This window comes from Hemicordylus capensis, chromosome 3, assembly GCF_027244095.1.
Source record: "Hemicordylus capensis ecotype Gifberg chromosome 3, rHemCap1.1.pri, whole genome shotgun sequence".
Lineage (NCBI taxonomy): Eukaryota > Metazoa > Chordata > Lepidosauria > Squamata > Cordylidae > Hemicordylus > Hemicordylus capensis.
Window position 1 is genome coordinate 313,217,654 of NC_069659.1, and position 22,437 is coordinate 313,240,090.

Genomic DNA, 22,437 nt, shown 5'->3' on the forward strand with positions numbered 1-22,437 from the left:
CTGAATTGTTCATGCTTCAGCAACTTCTTCCACTTCGATTGGGAGAGGAATGGTTCACCACAGCAGACTTAAAAGATGCCTATTTCCACATTTCCATCTGCCCCCAGCATCAGAAGTTTCTGCGTTTCACAGTAGGAAATCAGATCTTCCAATACTACCTTTCAGCCTGTCAACTGCACCATGAGTATTCATGAAATGTATGATTGCAGTCATCACCCACCTGAAAACTCACTGAGTTTCCATCTTCCTATAACTGGATGATTGGTTGATCACGTCCAAGAATCTTCTCCAGGTTCATGTTGCGGAAGTCCTATCTCTTCTGAAAATGCTAGGCATCCAGGTGAACTGGAAAAAGTCAAATCTGACCCCTCAGTGCTCTTTGCAATATATAGGAGTGATTCTTGATGCAATATATAGGAGTGATTCAAAAAGGCATTTGTCTCTCCAGAAAGACAACAAATGATCTACTGTACAGTGTCCACATTCCACTTCAACCCATGCTAGTCAGCTCATTCCATCCAGCGCCTTTTAGGACTCATGATTTTGTGTACAACCACTGTGCCTATGCCAGACTTGGTATGCACTGCCTTCAGATGTGGCTGTTCTCTGTGTTCCAACCCAATGTGGACGATCAGGATCTTTGCTTAGAGATCCCAGTCTTTGTTCTGGACTCCCTGTGGTGGACATGACTGGAGAATGTGAACGTGGGCCTCCCATTCCAACCACCCATGATGTTGATCTCACTCATGACAGATGCCTCCCTGATAGGCTGGGGTGCACACTGTGAGGGCCTACCTGCCAGGGGTCTTTGGAACCACCAACAAGCTGCCCTACACATCAGCTTCCTGGAGCTCATAGTGGTTTTCTTGGCCTTGAAGTCCTTCCTACCTCTTCTTTCAGGCAAGACTGTTCAAGTTACACTAGACAATATTACAGTCATAGCCTACCTGAATCACCAGGGAGGCACAGTCTCCTGGTCTTTGTGCGACTTGGCCATTCAAATATGGGACTGGTGTATTCTATACATTTACCCAATGGCCCTACACATAGCTGGTGTCGACAGCATCCTTGCAGACAACCTAAGCGGGCAGACAAACAGTGCCAGCTAACACAAATGGAACTACACTCTGGATTTTATTTTCTGACTGGGGGACTCCCCAAGTGGATCTGTTCACCACCAGAGAGAACAAAAAGTGCCCTGTGTATTGTTCAAGGGCTGCAATGGGCAACGGTTACTGAGGGATGCCTTCCAAATTCCTTGGATGGGCAAGGTTTTTTACATCTTTCCTCGCTTTGTGCTCCTCTCCAGGTGGACAGCAAGATCTCCCTACAAAAAACAGATTGCATCCTACTCATCCCCTGGGTGCCAAGACAGCCCTATTTTCCTCTTCTCCTGGTTTCCTCTTCTCCCCTGGTATCCTCTTCTCTTCGTCTCTCTTGGGATCCCACTGCCATCTTGAACATCGCCCAGATCTCCTTAACCAGAGCAATGGCCAGGTCTTCCATCACAGCCTGAGGACCTTGAACATGATAGCATGGAGGCTGACCTTCAGAATAACATCCTTGTGCATGAACGGAAGGCCTCCACGAGATGAAATTATTCCTGCAAGTGGGAGAAATTTTCTATCTATGCCTGTTCCAAAGGTATTGATCCCTTCAACACATCGATCTGCCAAATTTTGCTCTACCTGACTTTCATCAAGCAAATGGCCTAATTCCTCTATCATGGTGCATTTATCAGCACTATCTGCCATGCAGATTCCACATTGGTCTTTTCTCATCCAGACTGTAAACGGTTTTTGAAGGGGCTAAAAATTAAGGAACCGATTAAGGAACCAGTAGAACCCTGGAGCCTTTCCCTGGTCCTCCTGTCTACATTAACTGAAGATCCCTTTGAACCATTGTCATCAACCACCCTTAAGTTCTTCTCCTTTAAAGTGCTTTCCTGGTATGAATTACAACAGCTCAGAGATTCAATGAGCTCACTGTGCTATGGATGGATACCCCCTACACTATATTAGGACCCTGAAGACGTACCTGTTTTCCCAGGTTTTTAATTGAAATCTAAATTGTAATGTGTTATTATTCATTGAGATTTTTATCTGCTTTATTAATTTTAACTGTTTTATATTGTTTTTATATTATGTTTTAACTTGTACATTGCCTGGAGATTTCTATATCAGGCGGTATAGAAATACAATCAGTCAATCAATCAATGTTTTATCCTAACAAAGTGGTGATGAGGACTTACCCATCATTCCTCCCCAAAATTGTATCAGACTTCCACATCAACCAAGACATCATTCTACCCATCTTCTTTCCTAACTCTGAGACACCCGTTGAGCATTCCTTGCACTCACTGGACATTCGGAGGACTGTGCTATTTTATCTGGCATGTACCAAGGACTTCAGGCATACACATAGATTCTTTGTCACCTTTGAGGGCACTAGCAAAGGGAAACAAGTCTTCCGACAAAGGTTGTCCAGGCTATCCTCTTCTGCTACAAGAAGCAAGGAATTTCTCCACCTGCCACCATCCGGGCTCACTCTACGAGAGCAGTGGCAACATCAGCTGCACACCTGGCGGGCATTAATTTCTCCGACATCCATAAAGCTGCCACCTGGTCATCTGATCAACCCAAAAAAGAACCAAAAAGATCCCCCACCAAACTGCCCAATGGAAAAGAAAAGAATAACCACAATATGATAGAGAGTTATAATGTTAGAATATGTATTCAGTAAGGATCAGTTGATGAATATAGATAGAACAACTGTTTTGTCAACCAAAAAAAATAAAATAAAAGGAATCCATAGTAGAAATGGATCCCTCACTAGTTGAGAGTTTTTCCAGCTCAAATATCTCTTTACCTTTGGAACTGAGACAAGAATATGTTTCTACCTCATTTGACAATATAACCAGTCAATTGTAAGTTTTGATTAATTTATCAATATGATAATGGGTACAAAGTATCCCTTGTGGGGAGTGTGTGCAGGACTGGGGCCAGTTCCTGAGTGACTCAGCAGTTCCTGGGGCCACCTGCCCAGTTCTGGGCCTTTATAGGAATGCTGCTTGTCTCTCAGTTTGCTGGAAGCCCAGCAGAAGAGAGGAAGAGTCCATCTGCTTCCTATCCAGTGCTGCCTGGGGTGAGAGACTGGGTGGATGCTGTTGGCTCCTCCTTCTGCTGCTACCTGCCTGCTCCTGCTTCCCCTGTGAGGCTGTGGCCTGCTGCCTCTGTGTAACATCTGTGGGGAGTGTGTGCAGGACTGGGTGAATCCTGAGTGATTCAGCAGTTCCTGGGGTCACCTGCCCAGTTCTGGGCCTTTATAGGAATGCTGCCTGTGGTGGTGGGCCCTCCACCGGTGGGGTTGGCACCACAGAGATGACACCAAAGGGTGCCACCCCTTTGGGAGATAACAAGGGCGAGGGCCAGGCTGTTTGGCTCAAGATCCCTTATGGGTGTGTAAAGGTGGGTGGGTATTTTAATTCAGCTGCTTCTTGAATTCCTGGGTGAGCTGAGTTTTAATGTCTGGGTCTGTCTGGAGATGGGGAGACGAGGGGTGTATCCACTGATTATGGGGCAGTTATTTCAGTGGTGGTGGGGAACAGAAGAAGTAACGTTGACAGGTCAGCAGGCCATTGCAGGGGAAGGGAAATCAGAAACTTAATTGCTATTTCCCTTTCTGGCTGTCCTGCCAGCTCTTTGATCTTGGGAAGCAATGTCAGCCATCCACAGAGCCTCCTCTTGCTCCTTTGTAATGCCAGGTCAGTCCAGAATAAACCTGAAATCGTCCATGATCTGATTCTGGATGAAGGGACCAATCTGGTATGTATTACAGATAATTGGTTGGGGGAGGCTGGTGGCCTGGTCTGGTCCCAGCTTCTCCCTCCAGGGCACTCTGTTGAGGAGCAGGGGAGGGGACGTGGGTGGGGAGGTGGAGTGGCTATGGTCTATAAGAACAAAATCTCCCTTGCCAGGATCCGTCGAAGTGCCTAGCCATACTGAATGTATGTACCTAAGTTTGGGGACCAGGGATAGACTGGGATTTCTGTTGGTGTACTGATTGCCCCACTGCCTAACTCAGCTGACAGATTTGGGCTTGGCATTGGAGTCTCTCAGGCTTGTGGTGGAGGGTGGGGGGGGGGACTTCAGTGTTCATTTTGGGACCAATTTGTCCGGGGTGGATCAGGAGTTCATAGCGGCCATGACAACTATGGGCCTATCCCAAGTGGTCTTGGGACCAACGCATATTGTTGGTCACACGCTTGATCTGGTCTTTCATTCTGATCAGGGTGGTGTTCCTTGGGTAGGAACTCCTGTGATTTCCCCATTGTCATGGATGGACCACCATCTGGTTAGGGTTGGACTCATGACCACATCCCATCTCCACAGGGATAAAAGATCCATTAGGATGGTCCATCCAAGAAAGTTACTGGATCCAATAGGATTTCTAGAAGCCTTGGAGGGATTTAGTGTTGGCTCTGCTGGTGACCCTGTTGACATTCTGGGGGAGAATTGGAATAATCAACTCACCAGGGCAGTGGTCACGATTACTCCTAAGCATCCTCTCCAACCCGCTTCGAAACTAGCCTCTTGGTATACAGAACTATGGGGGTTGAAGCAGCAAGGTAGAAAACTAGAGCGCAAATGGAGAAAGACTCAACTCGAATCTGACAGATTATTACATAGATCACATTTGAAGATCTATGCTCAGGCGATACATGCGGCAAAGAAGCTATTATTTTCCTCCCGTATCACGTCCACAAGTTCACGTCTGGCGGAGTTGTTCAAGGTTATGAAGGGGCTAGTGTGTGCACTTTCCCCCTTGAATCAGTACTTGGAACCAACAATTACTCACTGTGACTTTTTAATGAGTTTATTGTGGACAAAATATCTCGTATTCAGGCTGACTTAGATTCAAACCCCACAATTGTTACATAGTGTGATGCCAAGGTGTCCAGCATCTCCTTTGATGTGATGACCCTGGATCAGTTTCAGTTTGTGACTCCTGAGGATGTGGACAAGTTGCTTGGAATGGTGTAGCCTACCACCTGCCCTCTTGATCCTTGCCCGACATGGCTTATACTATCTGGCAGGGAGGCTGTTGTAGAGGGCCTGGTATAAATGCTTCTCTGAGGGAAGGCAGGATTCCTCCTTGTCTTAAGGAGGCAATCATTAGACCACTTCTGAAGAAGCCTGCCTTGGATCCCTTAGAGTTAAGCAATTACAGGCCTGTCTCCAACCTCCCATGTTTGAGCAAGGTGATTGAGAAGGTGGTGGCCTCCCAGCTTCAGGTGGTCTTGGAGGAAACTGATTATCTAGACCCATTTCAAACTGGCTTTCAGGGGGGCTATGGGGTGGAGACTGCCTTGGTTGGCCTGATGGATGATCTCCAATTGGGAATTGACAGAGGGAGTGTGACTCTGTTAGTCCTTTTGAATCTCTTGATGGCTTTCGATACTATTGACCATAGTATTGTTCTGAAAAGTCTGAGGAAATTGGGGTGGGAGGCACTGCTTTGCAGTGGTTCTGCTCCTACTTCTTGGATAGATTCCAGATGGTGACTCTTGGAGACTGTTGTTCTGCAAAATCTGAACTTTTGTATGGTGTCCCTCAAGGCTCCATATTGTCTCCAATGTTGTTTAACATCTACATAAACTTCTAGGAGAGATCATCAGGAGATTTGGTTCAGGGTGTTATCAGTATGCTGATGACACACAAATCTATTTCTCCATGTCAACATCATCAGGAGAACATATAACCTCCCTAAATGCCTGGCTGGAGGCAGTAATGGGCTGAATGAGGGATAACAAACTGAGGCTGAATCCAGATAAGATGGAGGTATTGTGCAGGGTCTGAACTCTGACTCACCCACCCAGCCTCCCCGCTCATCAGATACACTTACCTGTTTCATTGATTTTATTTATTTATTTAGCATATTTGTATTCTGCACACTACCAAAGTCTATAGGGATGGGCCTTCTCTGTTGTTGCCCCGAGACTTTGGAACACGCTTCCCGTGGGAATAAGAGTCTCCCCATCTCTAGCAGCCTTTAAAAATTATCTAAAGACTTACCTTTTTACCCAGGCTTTTAGCTTTTTAACTTTGTAACTTTTAAAATTTTGGATTATTTATTGATTGTTTTAAACAGTTTTTAGTATTTAAGTGATTTTTTGTTTTTGTTTGTTGTAAACCGCCCTGAGACCTTGGGTTGGTGCGGTATAAAAATGTGCTAATTAATTAATTAATATAGGCGGTCTGATGTCCTGTAGAAGCTTCAGTACCACATCGTCCATCCAGGAACTGAGGAGAAGAGGTGCTTGCCTCCCAGAGACCAAGTGTGCCCTGCACACAAAGGGCTGGGCTTCAAGCACCTCATGGCACTTTTGAATCTTTCACAGGTGGCTGCTGCGCAGGCACAGAGCACAATCTTGGGAATTTTTATTTATTTATTTATTTATTTATTTAAACATTTTTATACTGCCCAAAACTTATGTCTCTGGGAGGTTTACAACAGAATAAAAACAAAGTAAAACATTTGTTAAAAGAAAAAATGGGGGGGAGGGAACACACACATTACAACCATTTAAAAACTTCAAAACAATACTTTAAAACAGCATTAAAACCATTAAAACATTAATTAAAAGCCTGGGGAAAAATATGTTTTTAAAGACTTTTTAAAAGCTGTCAGAGATAGGGTGGATCTTATTTCACAAGGGAGCGCATTCCAAAGCCTCAGGGCAGCAGCAGAAAAGGCCCATCCCTGAGTGGCCACCGGACGAGCCAGTGGCAGCTGCAGACGGACCTCTCTAGCAGATCTCAGTGGGTGATGGGATTCATGCAGAAGAAGGTGTTCCCTTAAATACCTAGGGCCCAAACTGTTTTAGGGCTTTATAGCTTATAACCAGCACCTTGTATTTTGCCCGGAAACATATCGGCAGCCAGTGCAGCTCGTTCAATACAGGAGTTATATGGTCTCTCCGAGATTACCCAGAGACCAGCCTGGCTGCCGCATTCTGGACCAGCTGTAGTTTCTGGACTATGTACAAGGGCAGCCCCACATAAGAGCGCATTACAGTAATCCAGTCTGGAGGTTACCAGCAGATGTACCACTGTTTTGAGGTCGTTCACCTCAAGAAATGGACGCAGCTGGCGTATCAGCCGAAGCTGATAGAAGGCACTTCTGGCCACCGCCTCAACCTGGGACACCAGGGAGAGGCTCGGATCCAGAAGCACCCCTAGACTGCGTACCTGTTCCTTCTGGGGAAGTGTGACCCCATCCAGAACAGGCAGATCAAAATCATCTCTCGAGTTCCGACCCCGGACAATGAGTACCTCTGTCTTAGCCGGATTCTGTCTTAGCTTGTTATCCCTCATCCAGCCCATCACCAACTCCAGGCAGGCATTTAGGGAGGTTATGCCCTTTCCCGATGATGCTGACATGGAGAAATAGATTTGGGAATCATCAGCATACTGATAGCACCCTGCACCAAATCTCCTGATGATCTCTCCCAGCGGTTTCATGTAGATATTAAACAACATTGGAGACAATATGGAGCCCTGGGGAACACCATACCGAAGTTCAGTTTTTGAAGAACAACAATCCCCGAGGGACACCATCTGGAATCTGCCTGTGAGGTAGGAGTGGAACTACTGCAAAGCAGTGCCTCTTTAAAGAACAGCAGTCTCCAAGGGAATAATGCCAAGCCACCAAAAGATTAAAAATTACACGTGAGCAACCTGTCCCCTCGCCCCCCCACTATCTACTAATTATGTGACTGAATGTAGTTATGGGACTGCTACTGAAATCTGAGCATTAGGAAAATATCCCATTCGTTGTATGTAGCAGTGATGACATAAAGGAAATCCATTTGCCGATGGACAGGAGAGAAGAGCTGGTCTTGTGGTAGAAAGCATGACTTGTCCCCTTAGCTAAGCAGGGCCTGCCCTGGTTGAATATGAAAGAGAGACTAGAAGTGTGAGCACTGTAAAATATTCCTCTTAGGGGAATGGAGCCGCTCTGGGAAGAGCAGAAGGTTTCAGGTTCCCTCCCTGGCTGCTCGAAGATAAGGCTGAGAGATATTCCTGCCTGCAACCTTGGAGAAGTCACTGCCAGTCTGTGAAGACAATATTGAGCTAGATAGACCAATGGTCTGACTCCGTATATGGCAGCTTTCTATGTTCCTATGGAGAGGGTGGGAAGAGGCAGCAGTAACTCAAGTTTCTTGAGCCTTCTCTTCTTCCACCTGCCCCCTAATCCACAAATAGGAGTATCTCCCAGAGATTAAAATGTTCCCATTTACAGATGGGAGGTGCGTGGGGAAAGGCAATGGTGTCACAAGAGACTCAAAATGGTGCTGCCTCCTCCCAGCAACCCCTATGAGGAACCTGTGGCCTTGGGAATTGGTTGCTCTCAGGCCAGTAGTTGACTTGGCCAGCTCCTAATTCTGCCCTTGATCTTCTGGTCCAAAGACAGGAGCATTTTTGTGTTTCCTTCCAAAGGCATCCATTCTCATTGGTACTGGTATATACAGTAATGCTTTATTTTTTGAATAACGGACATGGCTTTAGTTAAATGCTGACCTTTTGATTTTGATAGAGAGCAGAGTGGACAGGTGGACAGTAAGGGAACTTGTGACAGGGTAAATTAGATAACCTGTGATGTTACATCTGAACCTTGTCATTAGGTAGTGTGACCCCATATTCTGGGTAATCTGGTGGGAAGCGAATTCTGCACTTACTGAAGGAGACATGGTGACATTTTAAAGGAAAGAATAGTATAACTTGTGGTCAGTGTTATGTAAACTACTTTGATAATGTCTTGTTAGAAAGTAGTATATAAACAATAATCATAAATAGTAATATGCATTAAGGGAAGCAGAGGAAGATTCCTGAGTTATAATTAAAATGCTTTAAAAGGCACATGTAATTTTGGCCTAAAAAACTACTCTGGCTTAAAATGTCTTAAACCAGGGAGGGTAATACTATGCATTGTAATTAACAAAACTATTGGAATGTAAAGTGCTAAAAGACCTACTCATTCCTTTCTTTGGAAAAACATATCTACTCACTAGAAATCAAACAGCCAGGGGTAAGCAATACCAGGTTTGCTACTTTATGGAAAATTGAATTTTCTCTGGCTAATGCTTAAGGCCTGCTAACACCTTTTTGTTTCCTTTACAAATAGTTATGCAACTCTGACAAACTGTGGGAGATGGTTGTACAAAATTTGATGGGTAGAATTACCCCAGAAATGAAATCACTGGCAGACGAGATGGGCTGGAAGCAGTTCTTCTTCACTAACAAGCTTCAACTGCAGGTCCAACTCAGTAGAAGGAGACAGAAGAAATCTGATTCAGCAGAAAGCCTGTCAGATTAAAGGCATAGATCTTCTTCTTCGCGGCAACTGGTGTGTACTTGTTCAGATAAGGGTGGCTTGTTTTGCTTTCTTGGAATAGTAAATTGATTGCAGGATTTAAGTGAGGAAGAAGCCTATCTTGATGGAAATCTTTAAGGCATATCAATAGGATTCCTATTGATGTTTCATATTTTCTGTGTACAACATTAGCAGTTCTTATGCAGTAACAGCGAAGCACAGGACACTTTCTCATATTTTTACTAAAGAATTAGAAGTACAATATGATGGCAACTTGTATGTGAAGATGTTAAACAATCTTGGCAGGCACGTCTGTTGGTATGTTAATTGGAACATTATCAAAATAGCTGTGTAAACAAATCGAACTATTCTCTTTGAGAAGCTTCTATTGAGACCAAAAGCTGCAGGGAATTAGCAGGCTGTAGAGAACCAAGAGACCTAGTTAGGTGCACAAAGAGAATAAGACTCTCAATTGCATTAAAAACATTTACTTCTGTTTAAATATTTCTGAAGGCCACTATAAATAGTCAGAGATGAATGTAGGTGCATTAACAAAAAGGTACACTTTAGGATCTGGAATCCTCCTCCATCTCTGCCCATTTCCATCCTAGCAGAGGAACATATGCTGATCTCGAGTAAACTAAGGCAGGATCTCGAGTAAACTAAGCAAAATAGGTATGTGCACTAATCGAGATTCGAGCACTGTTTTGAAGCTGAACTGGTCCATGGGGCTACGCGGCGGGGGAGGGGACTGATTCAACTGGTGGAGGGCAGTGCTGCGGGCAGGGGGCAGCAAGCAGCACCTTTAAAAGTGAGGACAGCAGGTCCTTAATTGCTCCTCCACAACTCCATGCGGCTTCCTGCTGGGGTGGCACACACCCCAGCAGCCTGCACATGCTGGCGCACACACACACCCCGAAGCCCTTGTGTGGCAGTGCTGCGCCACTGCATACAGGCTGCTGGGGGCAGCACCTTTAAAAGTGAGGACAGCAGGTCCTGAATTGCTCCTCTGCCACTCCACGCAGCTTCCTGCTGTGGTGGCACACACCCCAGCAGCCTGCACTTGCTGGCAGCACTGCCCCCAGCAGCCCATATGCAGTGGCACAGCACTGCCACACAAGGGCTTCTGGTGGGGAGAGCTGCCAGCATGTGCAGGCTGTTAGCAGGGGGTATGCTGCCACAGCAGGAACTTGCATGGAGCAGTGGAGGAGCAGGTAAGGACCTGCTGTCCTCACATTTAAAGGTGTCGCTCACTTTCCCACCTAACATCGCCCTCCACCAGTTGTCTTGGCTCACTGCCTCCACGAACCAGTTCAGTTTCAAATCAGTGCTCTAATCTCAATTCGTGCACACCCCTACTACAAAAATCCTGCAATCTGAGAAGGTGGAAAATCATGCATGAATTAAGCATCTGCATGCCAATGCACAATATACTTCAAGAACTATAAACAGCACTGGGCAACATGTAGACCAAGTTAGTCACAACTAAGTCCTACTGAAATGTATGTGACAAATTAGTAATAATTGGCTAACTTGTCTCAGTGATTTCAGTGGTGCTTAGTCATGACTAACTAGTTTGGATGTTGCTTGGGTTAGGTTGTTATCTGGGTTATTTTAAGCTAACTATTGCCCACATAGCTTATAAATACATTGTCTTTAATTATATGCATAGAGAACCAATTAAGCTGCTTGCATAATAAAAGTTGCTCATTTTTAAAGAAGCTGTTGAATTGAAGCTTTCAATAATTGTATTACTTTGATCAGCCTTTAAAGCAGAGTATCACCCAAACAATATGCTAAAATGTTGTTTGCACTGACCTTGGCTACAGCTTTGAAGCCAGCCCTAATATTTCAATTAGCAGAGGGTATATAAATGAATTTTGCCAATCATACACAGGGCACTCTGTGTTGCAACATCAAAATAATTAAGCTTTTAATGTTAGGATTATCTTCAGCTGAAAATAAATTATATTGCTTTTAGTGCCCGCCCCCCATCCACTCTTTCTCAGAATCAATTTAATTATTATTAATTTATTTGCTACATTTATATACCTCCTTTCTGTCTTGAATTAATGATACCATTAAAAATTATATTTAGTAGTTTTGCTGTTGTTATATTAGAGCTCTATAAAATGTGCCATTGGAATTTAAGCACTTTGAATTATAATTATTTTATTCCATGTTTGACAAAATAATTTGCTTAAAAATATTCTTTATTTTAAGTAATACACAGTATTTACCATATATAGTCAGTATTTACCTGGGCTACGCTAAACTGTTTGATTATCTGATTTCCTTATTATTAAACGCAGTTTTATTTCAGTGTTATTTGTAAGTCACTTATGTAATCTGTACATCCTTTTTGCCCATTTTTAAATGAAAAATAAAATATTTTTCTAACTTATTTTGTAAATTTGAGAATATTTTGTTGTGTTTTTACTGTAGTGCTATTTTGAAAGTACTAAAATATAAGGAAAACTCTTCCAATTTAGAATCTGCTAAATATTACATGTGTGATTAATTTTCATTATTTTTTGCATGAGAACTGTTCGGTTTATGTCCTTTAAAGTACTTGTGATAGTAAAAATGTAAACAGATGTTTAGGGCTGGAGCCTAAGATGCAGCTCTCCAGTAATGCCATGCAGACAGACAATCCCTGGCAAACCCCACACATAACCTGCAAGCCAAGATACCACATGGCCCAAAGCTGCAACATTCACTAGTGTTGCTGCAACACTTCCTAGGCTGGAGCTGCAAACACGCTGCACCCTCTTCCGCCGAGTACCAGGCAGAAGCTTGTTCAGGAATTACTGTGACTGCTGCAGCTAGTTAGAGCAGGATCTATTGCTGCTCTATGGTTGAGGTGCCAGACTTCCATTACCCATCCCTAGATATGGCTGGGATTTGTTGATGCTCAGCATTTGTTGCCATATAAATGAAAATAAGTCTGAAGTCACACTACTGCAGTCCTTATTCATGCTTTTAGTCTGAAATTGAACTAGGCTTTCATCCTAACCTCTAATCCAAATTATATAGGGTCCAAATTATATAGGGTTTTTCATAATAGAGATGCCAAGGCACAGGGCAGCAGCACCTACGGGAAATCCATTCAAGTCAACAGCGGCTATCGAATTTTATCAGAGGTTCAGGCTGTGTCACTCTATCCTTATTCTGTCTGTGGTTGGTGCTGGAAGGGTGATTATATCAATGGAGCACTGTGGGGTGGAGGATCATGCCCCCAAATTATTTGAAGTGACTAATCACATGTTCCCAGAAGTTTTCTCGCTAACAGATTCCCAGATGTTGTTGACTACAACTCCCATAATCCCCAGCCAAATTCCACTGCAGCTGGGAATGCTGGGAGTAGTCATGAACAACAGCTGGGAATCCCTGTTAGAGGGAACAGTGTTTTCCATTTACATAAAAAGAACTAGAGGACACAGGACAGAAAAAATGATAGTTTAGTAATTATAATTAAATGCTATTAATTTTAAACAAATAGAAAACTGTGTATATATAAATTACACTTGTTTAAAGCAAAAGACAGATATAATCACTTCCATATACAGCAGATGTGGGAGAGATTTCATTAAAAGCAAGTATTTATGAGCACCATTCCAACAAATAAAATAGCCTAATACAATCGGTAACTGAAGAAATTACATTGGTCTTATAATTTTCCTACTGTGTATTTGCTTTACTGAACTACACTTCTGTAGTGAAACAAGAATTTGTTTTTTAATTTTAAAAAACCCCTCATAAAATTATGAAAATATGCAGCCAGGAGCACTCAGAATATGGAACTAGGCACCAAACATTGGGCTGGTTCACACACTTACTAGGCCAGCAATAATCTTTGTGTGGCCCCTTTTCCAACACTTATCTAAGGTAATGTGTGATGCAGATGTTCCATATGGAGGCCCATATACACATCAGCCTGATTCATGTTTGAAGGTGAAAAACTGAAAACTGAACCTCTGTGTGGTGTGCCCACAGCAGACCTTACCTTAGGTCTCAAAAAGTGTGACTGGTCACCCCTTTGGGAGCATAGAACATCTGAAATGGAGCATAAAATTCTAGGCAGGGATAGGATCCTGAAGCAAGTGGTGGCTTTTGCATGCACCGTCCAGGACCTGGGTGGATTTAATGCTCCCTGGCAGAGAACCCTCACTGGAATGATGAAGCAATGTTATTTGGGGTGAAAGGGGGTTTGGAAAGGGCTTCTGCTTTGTGCTTCTACTTCCCTATACATGGCTATAGGATGGGGGAATTGCATATCTTGTTCTATTCCTCCTCTGTTTGCAGTGGCAGGATTAGTATCGCAGGATCCCTGCATGCAGCAAGGAATACATACATGCAAGGATCCCTGTATGCTCACTGTAGAGAAGGTGAAGAAGTACCAATAACCAACTGATACTGGGTTGGGGTCTGCAGAAGGTAGCGTATGGGGTTTTTTTTTTGTGTTTTTTTAAAGCAGGGATTGATTTTTAAAAATTGAAAAACAGTTCCTTGAGTGCTTCTCTGTTGTAGATGGAGGCACACCCAGTCTGCTACCATTTGAAAGGGATCCCTAGCTGGGTAAATTGGTAAATCAGCCCATCCTGTATTGTCCCATTATCTTTTTTAAAAAAAAAAAAACATTTTATATCCCGCTCTTCCTCCAAGGAGCCCAGAGCGGTGTACTACATAGTTAATTTTCTCCTCATGACAACCCTGTGAAGTGGGTTAGGCTGAGAGAGAAGTGACTGGCCCAGAGTGACCCAGCTAATATCATGGCTGAATGGGGATTTGAACTCGGGTCTCCCCAGTCCTAGTCTAGCACTCTAACCACTACACCACGCTGGCTGGTGTAGTGGTTCTCAGATACTGTTAAAAAAACATATTAAGGAAGTGCACTTTAAATTTTCTTGTTTGTATTATGTGAATTGTGTTGCAGCTTATTTTATGATAGGGGGAATATGCATATGCATATAGTTTTACACACACACACACACAGTGGGTTCATGCAACTACTTGAAAGTTGGCAAGCTGGGAACCAAAGGTTCACATGACACGCGCATATCATGACATGCGCTCCCACTGGGCGTGTCCCAGTGGGCATGCCACCAACCATTTGCATAACACATTTCCAAGATTCAACTGACTTCTTCACCCTAACTTCAAATCTTGTTTACAGAGGGGCTGGATGGAAGTCGGGAGAATCTCAGTAACACAACGTGGGAACTGGCGGTTGGTGTCTTGCCCACCGGGAACACATGCTTGCTAGGAACATCTAGTTCCCAGTATACTGACTTTCAGGCAGTCGTATGAATCTGCCCTCAGTGTGTTGGAAAGCTTTGCTCAGTTTTACACTGTGTATGTTCTACCCTCATGTACTTACAAAATAAGTCACAACTTTTGTGTCTCACATCAGTTTCAGTCAAGCATTCTTATACTGTTTCATAAAGTTGTCTTAAAACAAAATACATGCTTTTGACTAATTTCACTAATATTTTCAAGTTGTATCCCTGAGAAACTAGCTCCTTGAGGTTACACAATGAATTTTAAGTTATTGAAAAAAGTATATAATTCTAAGTTTCTAAGTTACAAATAAACAATAAGGCAGTCAGGAATGTAAAAATGTCTCTGGAAGCATTCTCCAGACTGAAAATTCCTTTGAGAGTTTGTTAAACTGCAAGGTCTCAGCGGCAGTAAATACATACTGAAAAGATTATTTTAACTGACACAGAACGGACAGTTCTTTTAACTGACCTGACTGCCTTTGGCAAGAATCACAGACAATTTGCTTAAAGAATCATTGCGTATGTGGGTAAAATGTTTCTGCCCAGCAATAAAATGCAGTACACTAAGAGCTAAACTACACAGTAAATGCAAATACTTTTAATAAAATATTTCAGGTTGCTGCTTCAAGACAAAGCAGCTTCAGGAAGAGGCAATCTGCAATGGAGAAGTGCAGAGGGTGCTTAACTCTTTCCCTGCCCACCACATTTCTACTACAGCTGCCCCCTTGGCTGGTTTCCCCCTCACAGGGTTACAGATGGGTTTGCAGGGTAGAATCCCACTTGTAGGAAAAGTGACACAGAGCCGGGTCTCACAATCAGTGAGACCCGGTTTTGGAGAGTGAGCGGGGAGAGCTGGCTAAGCCAGCTCTCCCTGCACACAAGCAGGGCGGGAGCCCTGAGTGGCTGGATTGGCCGCCCATACGATTGCCGGCTGCGTGACAGAGCTGGCCGGGGGCAGTGGAGGCTGATTGGCCCCTGGAAGCTCCAGCATGCCATGTGCAAGCGTGCAGGGCAAGCTGGCGAGACCCCCAGAGCCAGGAGGCGGCTTTTTGCCTCCCCTCTGGGGGTCTCCTCATGAGTAGCCATGGCGCAGAGCTGCACCGCGGCTACTCACAATCAATATAACTGTAATATAACCTGGTTTTAGGGGAGGGCTACTTGAGCGGGTTACTCGCTCAAGAACCACTGGGCTCACAGCCAAGCCCGGTGGTTCTCACAATTGCAGGAAATCGGGCTAGCAGAGGCTACCCCAATTTTCTGCAATCGTGTGAATAGCCTCACAGAGTTCTGATAGAAAAGGAGCTGGTAGGGAAAAGGTTAAGCATTTCCTCTCCGCTAATGATTCTCCACTGCAAATCACCTCTCCCCGCCCCCAAGTAGTGATGTGCACGGACCACGGAGATGCGGTCCGACGCCGGGGGGGGGGTCGTTTTAAGGGTGGGGGTTGTACTTACCCCTCCCGCCACTTCCCTCCCTCCGGCACTCCAGTTTTGAGTAAAGATTTCAGAGAGGCAGCATTCCTCCCTGCCCACCCTGCCCCCTTGTTGTCTGCCAAAAGCCGAAGTAACTTCCGCGCATGCGCCCGCTGCTGACGGGCGCACACGCGCTGTGCACGTCACTGTGATATGTGCGGCAGGCGGGCGGGCACCAGCAGCGCACGTATGCGCAGAAGTTACTTCCACTTTGGGCAGAAAACAAGGGGGCAGGGGCAGCAGGGAGGAATGCTGCCGCCCCGAAATCTTTACTCAAAACTGGAGCTCCGGAGGGAGAAAAGTGGTGGGAGGGGTAAGTACAACCCCCCTGCTCTTAAAGCGACCCCCCCGCAGCGTCGGACCGCCGGACCTGGCCACTTGCGAACTGGTTCGCAGGCCTGTAACATGGCCTGCGAACCAGTTCGTGCACATCACTACCTCCAAGCTGCTTTGCCTAGAAAAAGTAGCCACCAGAGGCTTATTACACATTTGTGTAGAATTGCAGTTCAACCCTTTCGTGTACCTAATTGTACTACTGCCCCCCATCTAGAACAAACCTTAAATCATTAGGATTTCTATAGAACCTGGTCCTGCTTCTGCCACATAGCGGCTGACATTCTGCACAACATTCCATCCACCTTGTAACAGAATGTAGCTCAGTTGTGCAAGAGCACTCTTGTGCAAACACAGGAAGGGCCATTGGAAATATTATTATTTTTTAATTCTTTAAAATAATTATATCCCATCCCTCCAGTACAATACTGCTTGGGGCAGCTCGCAACAGTAAAACAGTGAAAGAAATATAAAATTTAACACAATAAAACACAATGTAGAATAAAAACTATTAAAACAAACCCAAACCCTAACCCACCAGGCTGTAGTAAAACACATTAAAAAGCTTCTCTAAGCAAGTAAGTTTTAAGATCTTTTTTAAAAAAACCCTAAGGGAGGGAGCATGGCGAGGCTCCAGAGCCAAGGGGCCATAACTGAAAGGTCCTGTTGCTTGTCCCTGCCAGCCAATTCACAGTCAATGGTGGGACCATGAACAGGGCTTGAGATGATGCGTGAAGGACGTTGGCAGATACATATGGACAAATGTGGTCCGACAGATACCCCGGCCCCAAGCCATGTATTGATTGCATAACTGCATTTGTTATTGATTTGTTATTGATTTGTTATTGACCATTGATTGCATAACTGCATTTGTGCAAGTTCCCAGATTTGCATAAGAGCATTCTTGCAGAGTTGTGTGCACATTCTGTTACAAGCAGACGGAACATTGTGCAGTATGCCAGCCAGTGACAACAAAGAACAGAATCAGGCATTGGACTCCAGCACTGGTGTAGTGGGCAAGACCTTGTCTCCTTTTGCTGGTGTTGAGGTCTGGCTTTGTCCCTTGCCTGCAGAACTTCAGCACCTGTCAGTGCTTCTACACAAGAGAAATAACCCACAAGAGCACTACAAAAGAGAGCTTTGGAACAGGGAGGAAGTGGCCAAAGACCACCAGGAAGCCCTAGTGCTCCATTTTAAGGCATAACTGGTGCCCACTTAACAGCCAGCTGGACTACTCAGTCCTGCATATCAGTTAACCGTTCTTTCTTTTCTTGAGTATTTGTACCTTACAGCCCTCAAAAGCCCCCCGCCCCGTTTCACAGCACAAGCAGAGACCTACCTACATTCATTAGCTGTTAATTAACAATGCAAGCAAATCCTTGTCATCAGTGTTCTCTGTAACAGAGATTCCCAGATGTTGTTGACTACAATGCCGATGATCCCCAGCTGAAATGGCCTTTGGCTGGGTATTATGGGAGTTGTAGTCAACAACATCTAGGAATCCCTGTAATAGGAAACACTGTTCCTCCTCTAAGCTCACCAGCTCTTAAGTCAACATTAGCAACAGTAGATTATCCAGGCTGCCTACTGACCCTTTTACTCCCAGAAACATGACACATGTCCCACACTGGCAACCACTTAAAGCTTTTGTCTTTTGTAGCCATTGTAGTCTTTACCAATTACTACCTGAAGATATTTTAAGTAGCTTGTGCAGAATAAACTGCTTTGTGGCCTACTGACACACATAAATTATCACAAAACGAAAGGCTCAAAATAATGGTCTGTACCAGGAGGCCTTTTAAGAAAGAAATGTTTGTTGTTCATTTGTGTACTTATTAACACAGGCGGGCAATTGACATCTCTTCATTAATCACCTGGAACAACCAAGATGAATTATTCTGACCTTAGAGTAATTCCATTCCAGAGTTATGCTCATATCAAGCCCCGGTGAGTAATAAAAGAAAATAAACACTAATGTTCAGCCTCTGATCAGCCTAAACAATTGTGCAGGTGCTGAGATGGTCAGCTATAAAATAGATCATCTTAGATGTGTCACAGAAGTATCACTGAAGGCTTTCCCTACCAGTCCATTGATAGGGACAATGTGAACTTAATTCAGTGTCCAAATCTGGTACACTTCAGTCCATTTGGTCCCATCAGATAAGAGTTTGGGTACTGCTTCTAGAAAACAAAATTAAGAAAGTTCTATTTTTAAAAATGTTCAAAAAAACTGTCCTATACTTTTACATTTTCAGTGGTCTTTTCTGTAGATGGCTTTTCCCTTCCAATACAGGGTTGGACGAGCAAAGAGAGTATTCCAATCATGTATAGTGAACCACATATGTAGAAAGAAAAGTCATATTTTTGTGTGAGGTCGTAAATCCAGCCTGTAGAACAAGAACAAGGCATTTATTAATGTTAATTATATGAACATATAACATAATATATTGAGTTATATGATTAATAACTCAATGTAGAACATAAAATACTAATTCTAATCCCAGAATGAACATTGCATATTGGCACCATTTGGTATTCAATCTTATTGCCCACCTGTTGTGTAAGCCTACAAGAAACCTAGAATATTGCCCAAAAAGTTAAAATGTGAGTGTTTTTAAATTTATTTAAAAAAAAAAAAAACTCTATGCAGAGCACCTGCAACTTCACAAATTAAATGTTTGCTATAGGGAATTCCCCACTATACTTGAAAACGGATGATCACGGCATAGACTACACATGTATATTGCTGGGTTTATTTACAACTAGCTGACTTGGCACAGAGCATCTGCACCCCTAATTCTCCCTATCTCCCCCCATCTTCATTTCGTTGTCCCCTCCTTCAGCCCCAGCTTGTGCTCCGCCCCCCTCAGCCGCCACTTCTCATCCCTTGGCTGCCGGGTGGCCGTTCTCCTCCCTGGCTGCTCGGCTGTTCTCCTGGCCAACAGTTTCTTTCTGCCCATCCCCATCACTAGCTGGCAGCTCGCTCGTGAACTCTCGCGAGAGCTGCAACACATGAGATTAGTGACGAGTACATTTAGGAGAATTATATATATAGATGAGATATTACCAGACTGGCAAAACAGGTAATTGTGTAAAACCTTGGAAGTTGGCAGGGAGAGAGCCCTGTGAAGCCCCTGTGATAGAGAATTCTAGAGCCTGGGGGCTTCAACCAAAAATGCCCTGTCTCACATGCACGCCAACGGAATCTCCTATCAATGCTGGCACTTGGAGTGGAGCCTGTCCAGAAGATCTTAAAGGACAGACAGAATCACTAGCATTAGGTGGCCCTTTAGTATCCATCTATATAATTACTACAGCACAGAGTAGAATAGTTCACACAACAATAAACATGGTAGGAAATGAGTCCTACTCAGTTTCGGGAGCTGTATGTACTCCTGTTTTGTGATTGTGTATTAGATAAAAACAAGATAGGAGGCAGGAAGCTTGATTGTCTGTCAAGCCCTAGCTGGCTAGGGTGGTTTTTCTACCTACCTTGTTCAGCAACTGGGGATGGAATCTCGGTAGGGTGAACTCATCCTATACAGCTAGGGCTTGACAGACGATCAAGTTCCTCATCTCCTATCTGGTTTTTATCTAACACATACTCACAAAACATGCCCAGCTCCCAAAAGGGTCTCCTACCCTGTTTATGGCCCATCTGAATTTCCATAGAGAATAATTGCATGTGCTTTTCTAATTCATTCTCTGAGAGGTGGTTCACATTTCACATGAACAAATATCACTGGGAACGCATTTCTTTTGCTCAACACTTTCACAAACATGTAAAGTCAGACAAAAAACCCAACAAATTTACCTGCAAATGGTGGTCCCAGCAGTGCTGATATCCCATTGGCACAAATGATGATTCCATAGGCATTTGCTAGTTGCTCAATCCCCACTAAATCTTCAGTTACGACAGGCATGAGTGAAAAATATCCACTGGAAAATCCTATTAGGGCACAGACCACTGCCAGTCCAACATATGTATGCATTAGTGGCAAAGTAAGAATGCAGGTGACAAGAGTAAAGTTAGCCACCATGAAGACATTCCAAGCACTGATGCAGGGTGAATCAGAGACAATGCCAAGAATGACCTTACCAAAAATATGAACAATGGCAATAATTGAGGTCAAAGGGAAAATATCGTTCTGTGCAGACAAATTATACTGTTTGACAATTTCTGGAAGATGAATAAAAGGGATCACAAAGGTACTGTATGCAAACAAAGCCCAGAACACAAAGGCTGCAAAAATTCTGTTGGTGAAGAGAGATGCAGCTCCAAAGTAACTCGAATACCAGGTCCTAAAGCCTTTCTGGATCGTAATAGTCAGTTGGCTCATTGTCTTCAGAATGCAAAGCCAAAGAGCATAGCTTTTCTTCCTGTGTCTGGTTGCAGCTTGGTTTTCCAAGGCTGGTGGATTGCCAAGTGTCTTATCCTTACTTTGTCCTTCTCTTGCTTCTTTTCCTTCTTCACTTAAGACACCATTAGAGGTCAGTGTTTCTGTAGAGCAGGAGAGAGCTTTCGTTTGACTCTTACCTTTGCTTTTGTTACTCCCTACCATTTTTCCAGCAGCTTCCTCCTTGTAATGAATTGGTCTCATGAGTGCTCCACAAACACACAGGTTCAGACAGACTGCACCCTGGATGAACATTGCATTTCTCCAGCCAAACTCCATACAAAGATGCTTCAGCAAAACGGTCATGACGAAAGCACCAAACCCTGTTCCTGTTGTACTAAGTCCTTGTGCAAGTGCTCTTCTCTTCTGAAAGTATTCACTTACCATGACCACAGCAGGTAGGTACACCATGCCACTCCCAATTCCTGAAAACAAAAAATCATAAATAAGGTAGCCTTCATTGTAATCATTGCACATGCAGATTATCGGTCATGATGTCCAAACTCATGATTTATAAGTGTTGCATCATTAAGGAAAGGGTGCTGCAAGAGTATTGGCTGCTTGTCACATAGCGTGGCTTTGTGCTAGCACAGGAACTGGACATAGGACACAAAGGTGTTTTTAAAAAGTTCATCACTGCAATGAGTGGCAAGTGCCCTTAGAAGACACTTTAAACCGATAATCATCCTCGATAGAAGTACTGGGTCGTCGGCATAGAGGAAAAGTGACAAGGATCTATTTCGAAGTTTGGGAGATTGAAAACTAGTACCAACTAAACTTTTAACCAAATAATTGATATAAAAATTAAACAATGTGGGAGCCAAAACACAACCCTGTTAACTCTTCTAAAGGGGTGAACAAGACCTGTCAAATGTTCTGCACAGCTGCATCTAACCTGTAACTGAGTGTTTTCATACAAACTGAATAAGCGCCAACAGACAGCTATTGATAAGAACATAAGAACAGCCCTACTGTATCAGGCCCAAGGCCCATCCAGTCCAGCATCCTGTTTCATACAATGGCCCACCAGATACCTCTGAGAAGCACAAAGGCAAGAGATGAGGGCATGCCCTCTCTCTTGCTGTTGCTCCCCTGCAATTGGCATTTAGAGGCATCTTGCCTCTGAGGCTGGAGGTGGCCTATAGCCACCAGACTAGTAGCCATTCATAGACCTGACTTCCATGAATTTGTCTAAGCCCTTTTTAAAGCCAGCCAATCCAGTGACCATCACTACATCCTGTAACAAAGAATTCCATAGATTAATTATGCACAGTGGAAACAAGTACTTCCTTCTGTTGGTTCTAAATTTCCCAGCCTTGAGTTTCATGGGATGACCCCTGGCTCTAGTACTTTGAGAGGGGGGAGGAGCCAAGATGGTGACTGGCTAACTGCTCAACTCACAAGCTCCTGCCGCAACCTGGGCTTTCCCTGTCTTCCTAGGCATGTCTTCCAGGGGCTTGCCTCCCCACAGGGGGAGGAAAAGATCCCACAAGAGCCCTGCCAGCAAGAGTCCTACCTACAACAGTGGAGAACACATTGGAAAGAAGAAACAAAGCAAAATTGTTGCCTTCCTCTTCC

General features: G+C 44.0%; 2 protein-coding genes across 6 annotated transcripts in view; one reads left to right on the forward strand and one right to left on the reverse strand.

The window, feature by feature from the left end:
• The window catches only part of FBXO36 (F-box protein 36), a 104,533-nt gene extending 92,754 nt beyond the window's left edge, over positions 1-11,779 (forward strand). The window contains exon 4 of the mRNA XM_053304655.1: positions 9,187-11,779. Within this exon, the coding sequence (XP_053160630.1) occupies positions 9,187-9,378 (192 nt within the window). The 3' untranslated portion in view covers positions 9,379-11,779. The remainder of the gene's footprint in view (positions 1-9,186) is intronic.
• Positions 11,780-16,461: 4,682 nt separating this feature from the next.
• The window catches only part of SLC16A14 (solute carrier family 16 member 14), a 46,734-nt gene continuing 40,758 nt past the window's right edge, over positions 16,462-22,437 (reverse strand). For all 5 annotated transcript variants that reach the window (XM_053304646.1, XM_053304650.1, XM_053304647.1 and 2 more), the window contains 2 exons: positions 20,277-21,284; positions 16,462-18,849 (listed from right to left, as the gene is read on the reverse strand). In XM_053304646.1, the coding sequence (XP_053160621.1) occupies positions 18,698-18,849; positions 20,277-21,284 (1,160 nt within the window). In that variant the 3' untranslated portion in view covers positions 16,462-18,697. The remainder of the gene's footprint in view (positions 18,850-20,276; positions 21,285-22,437) is intronic.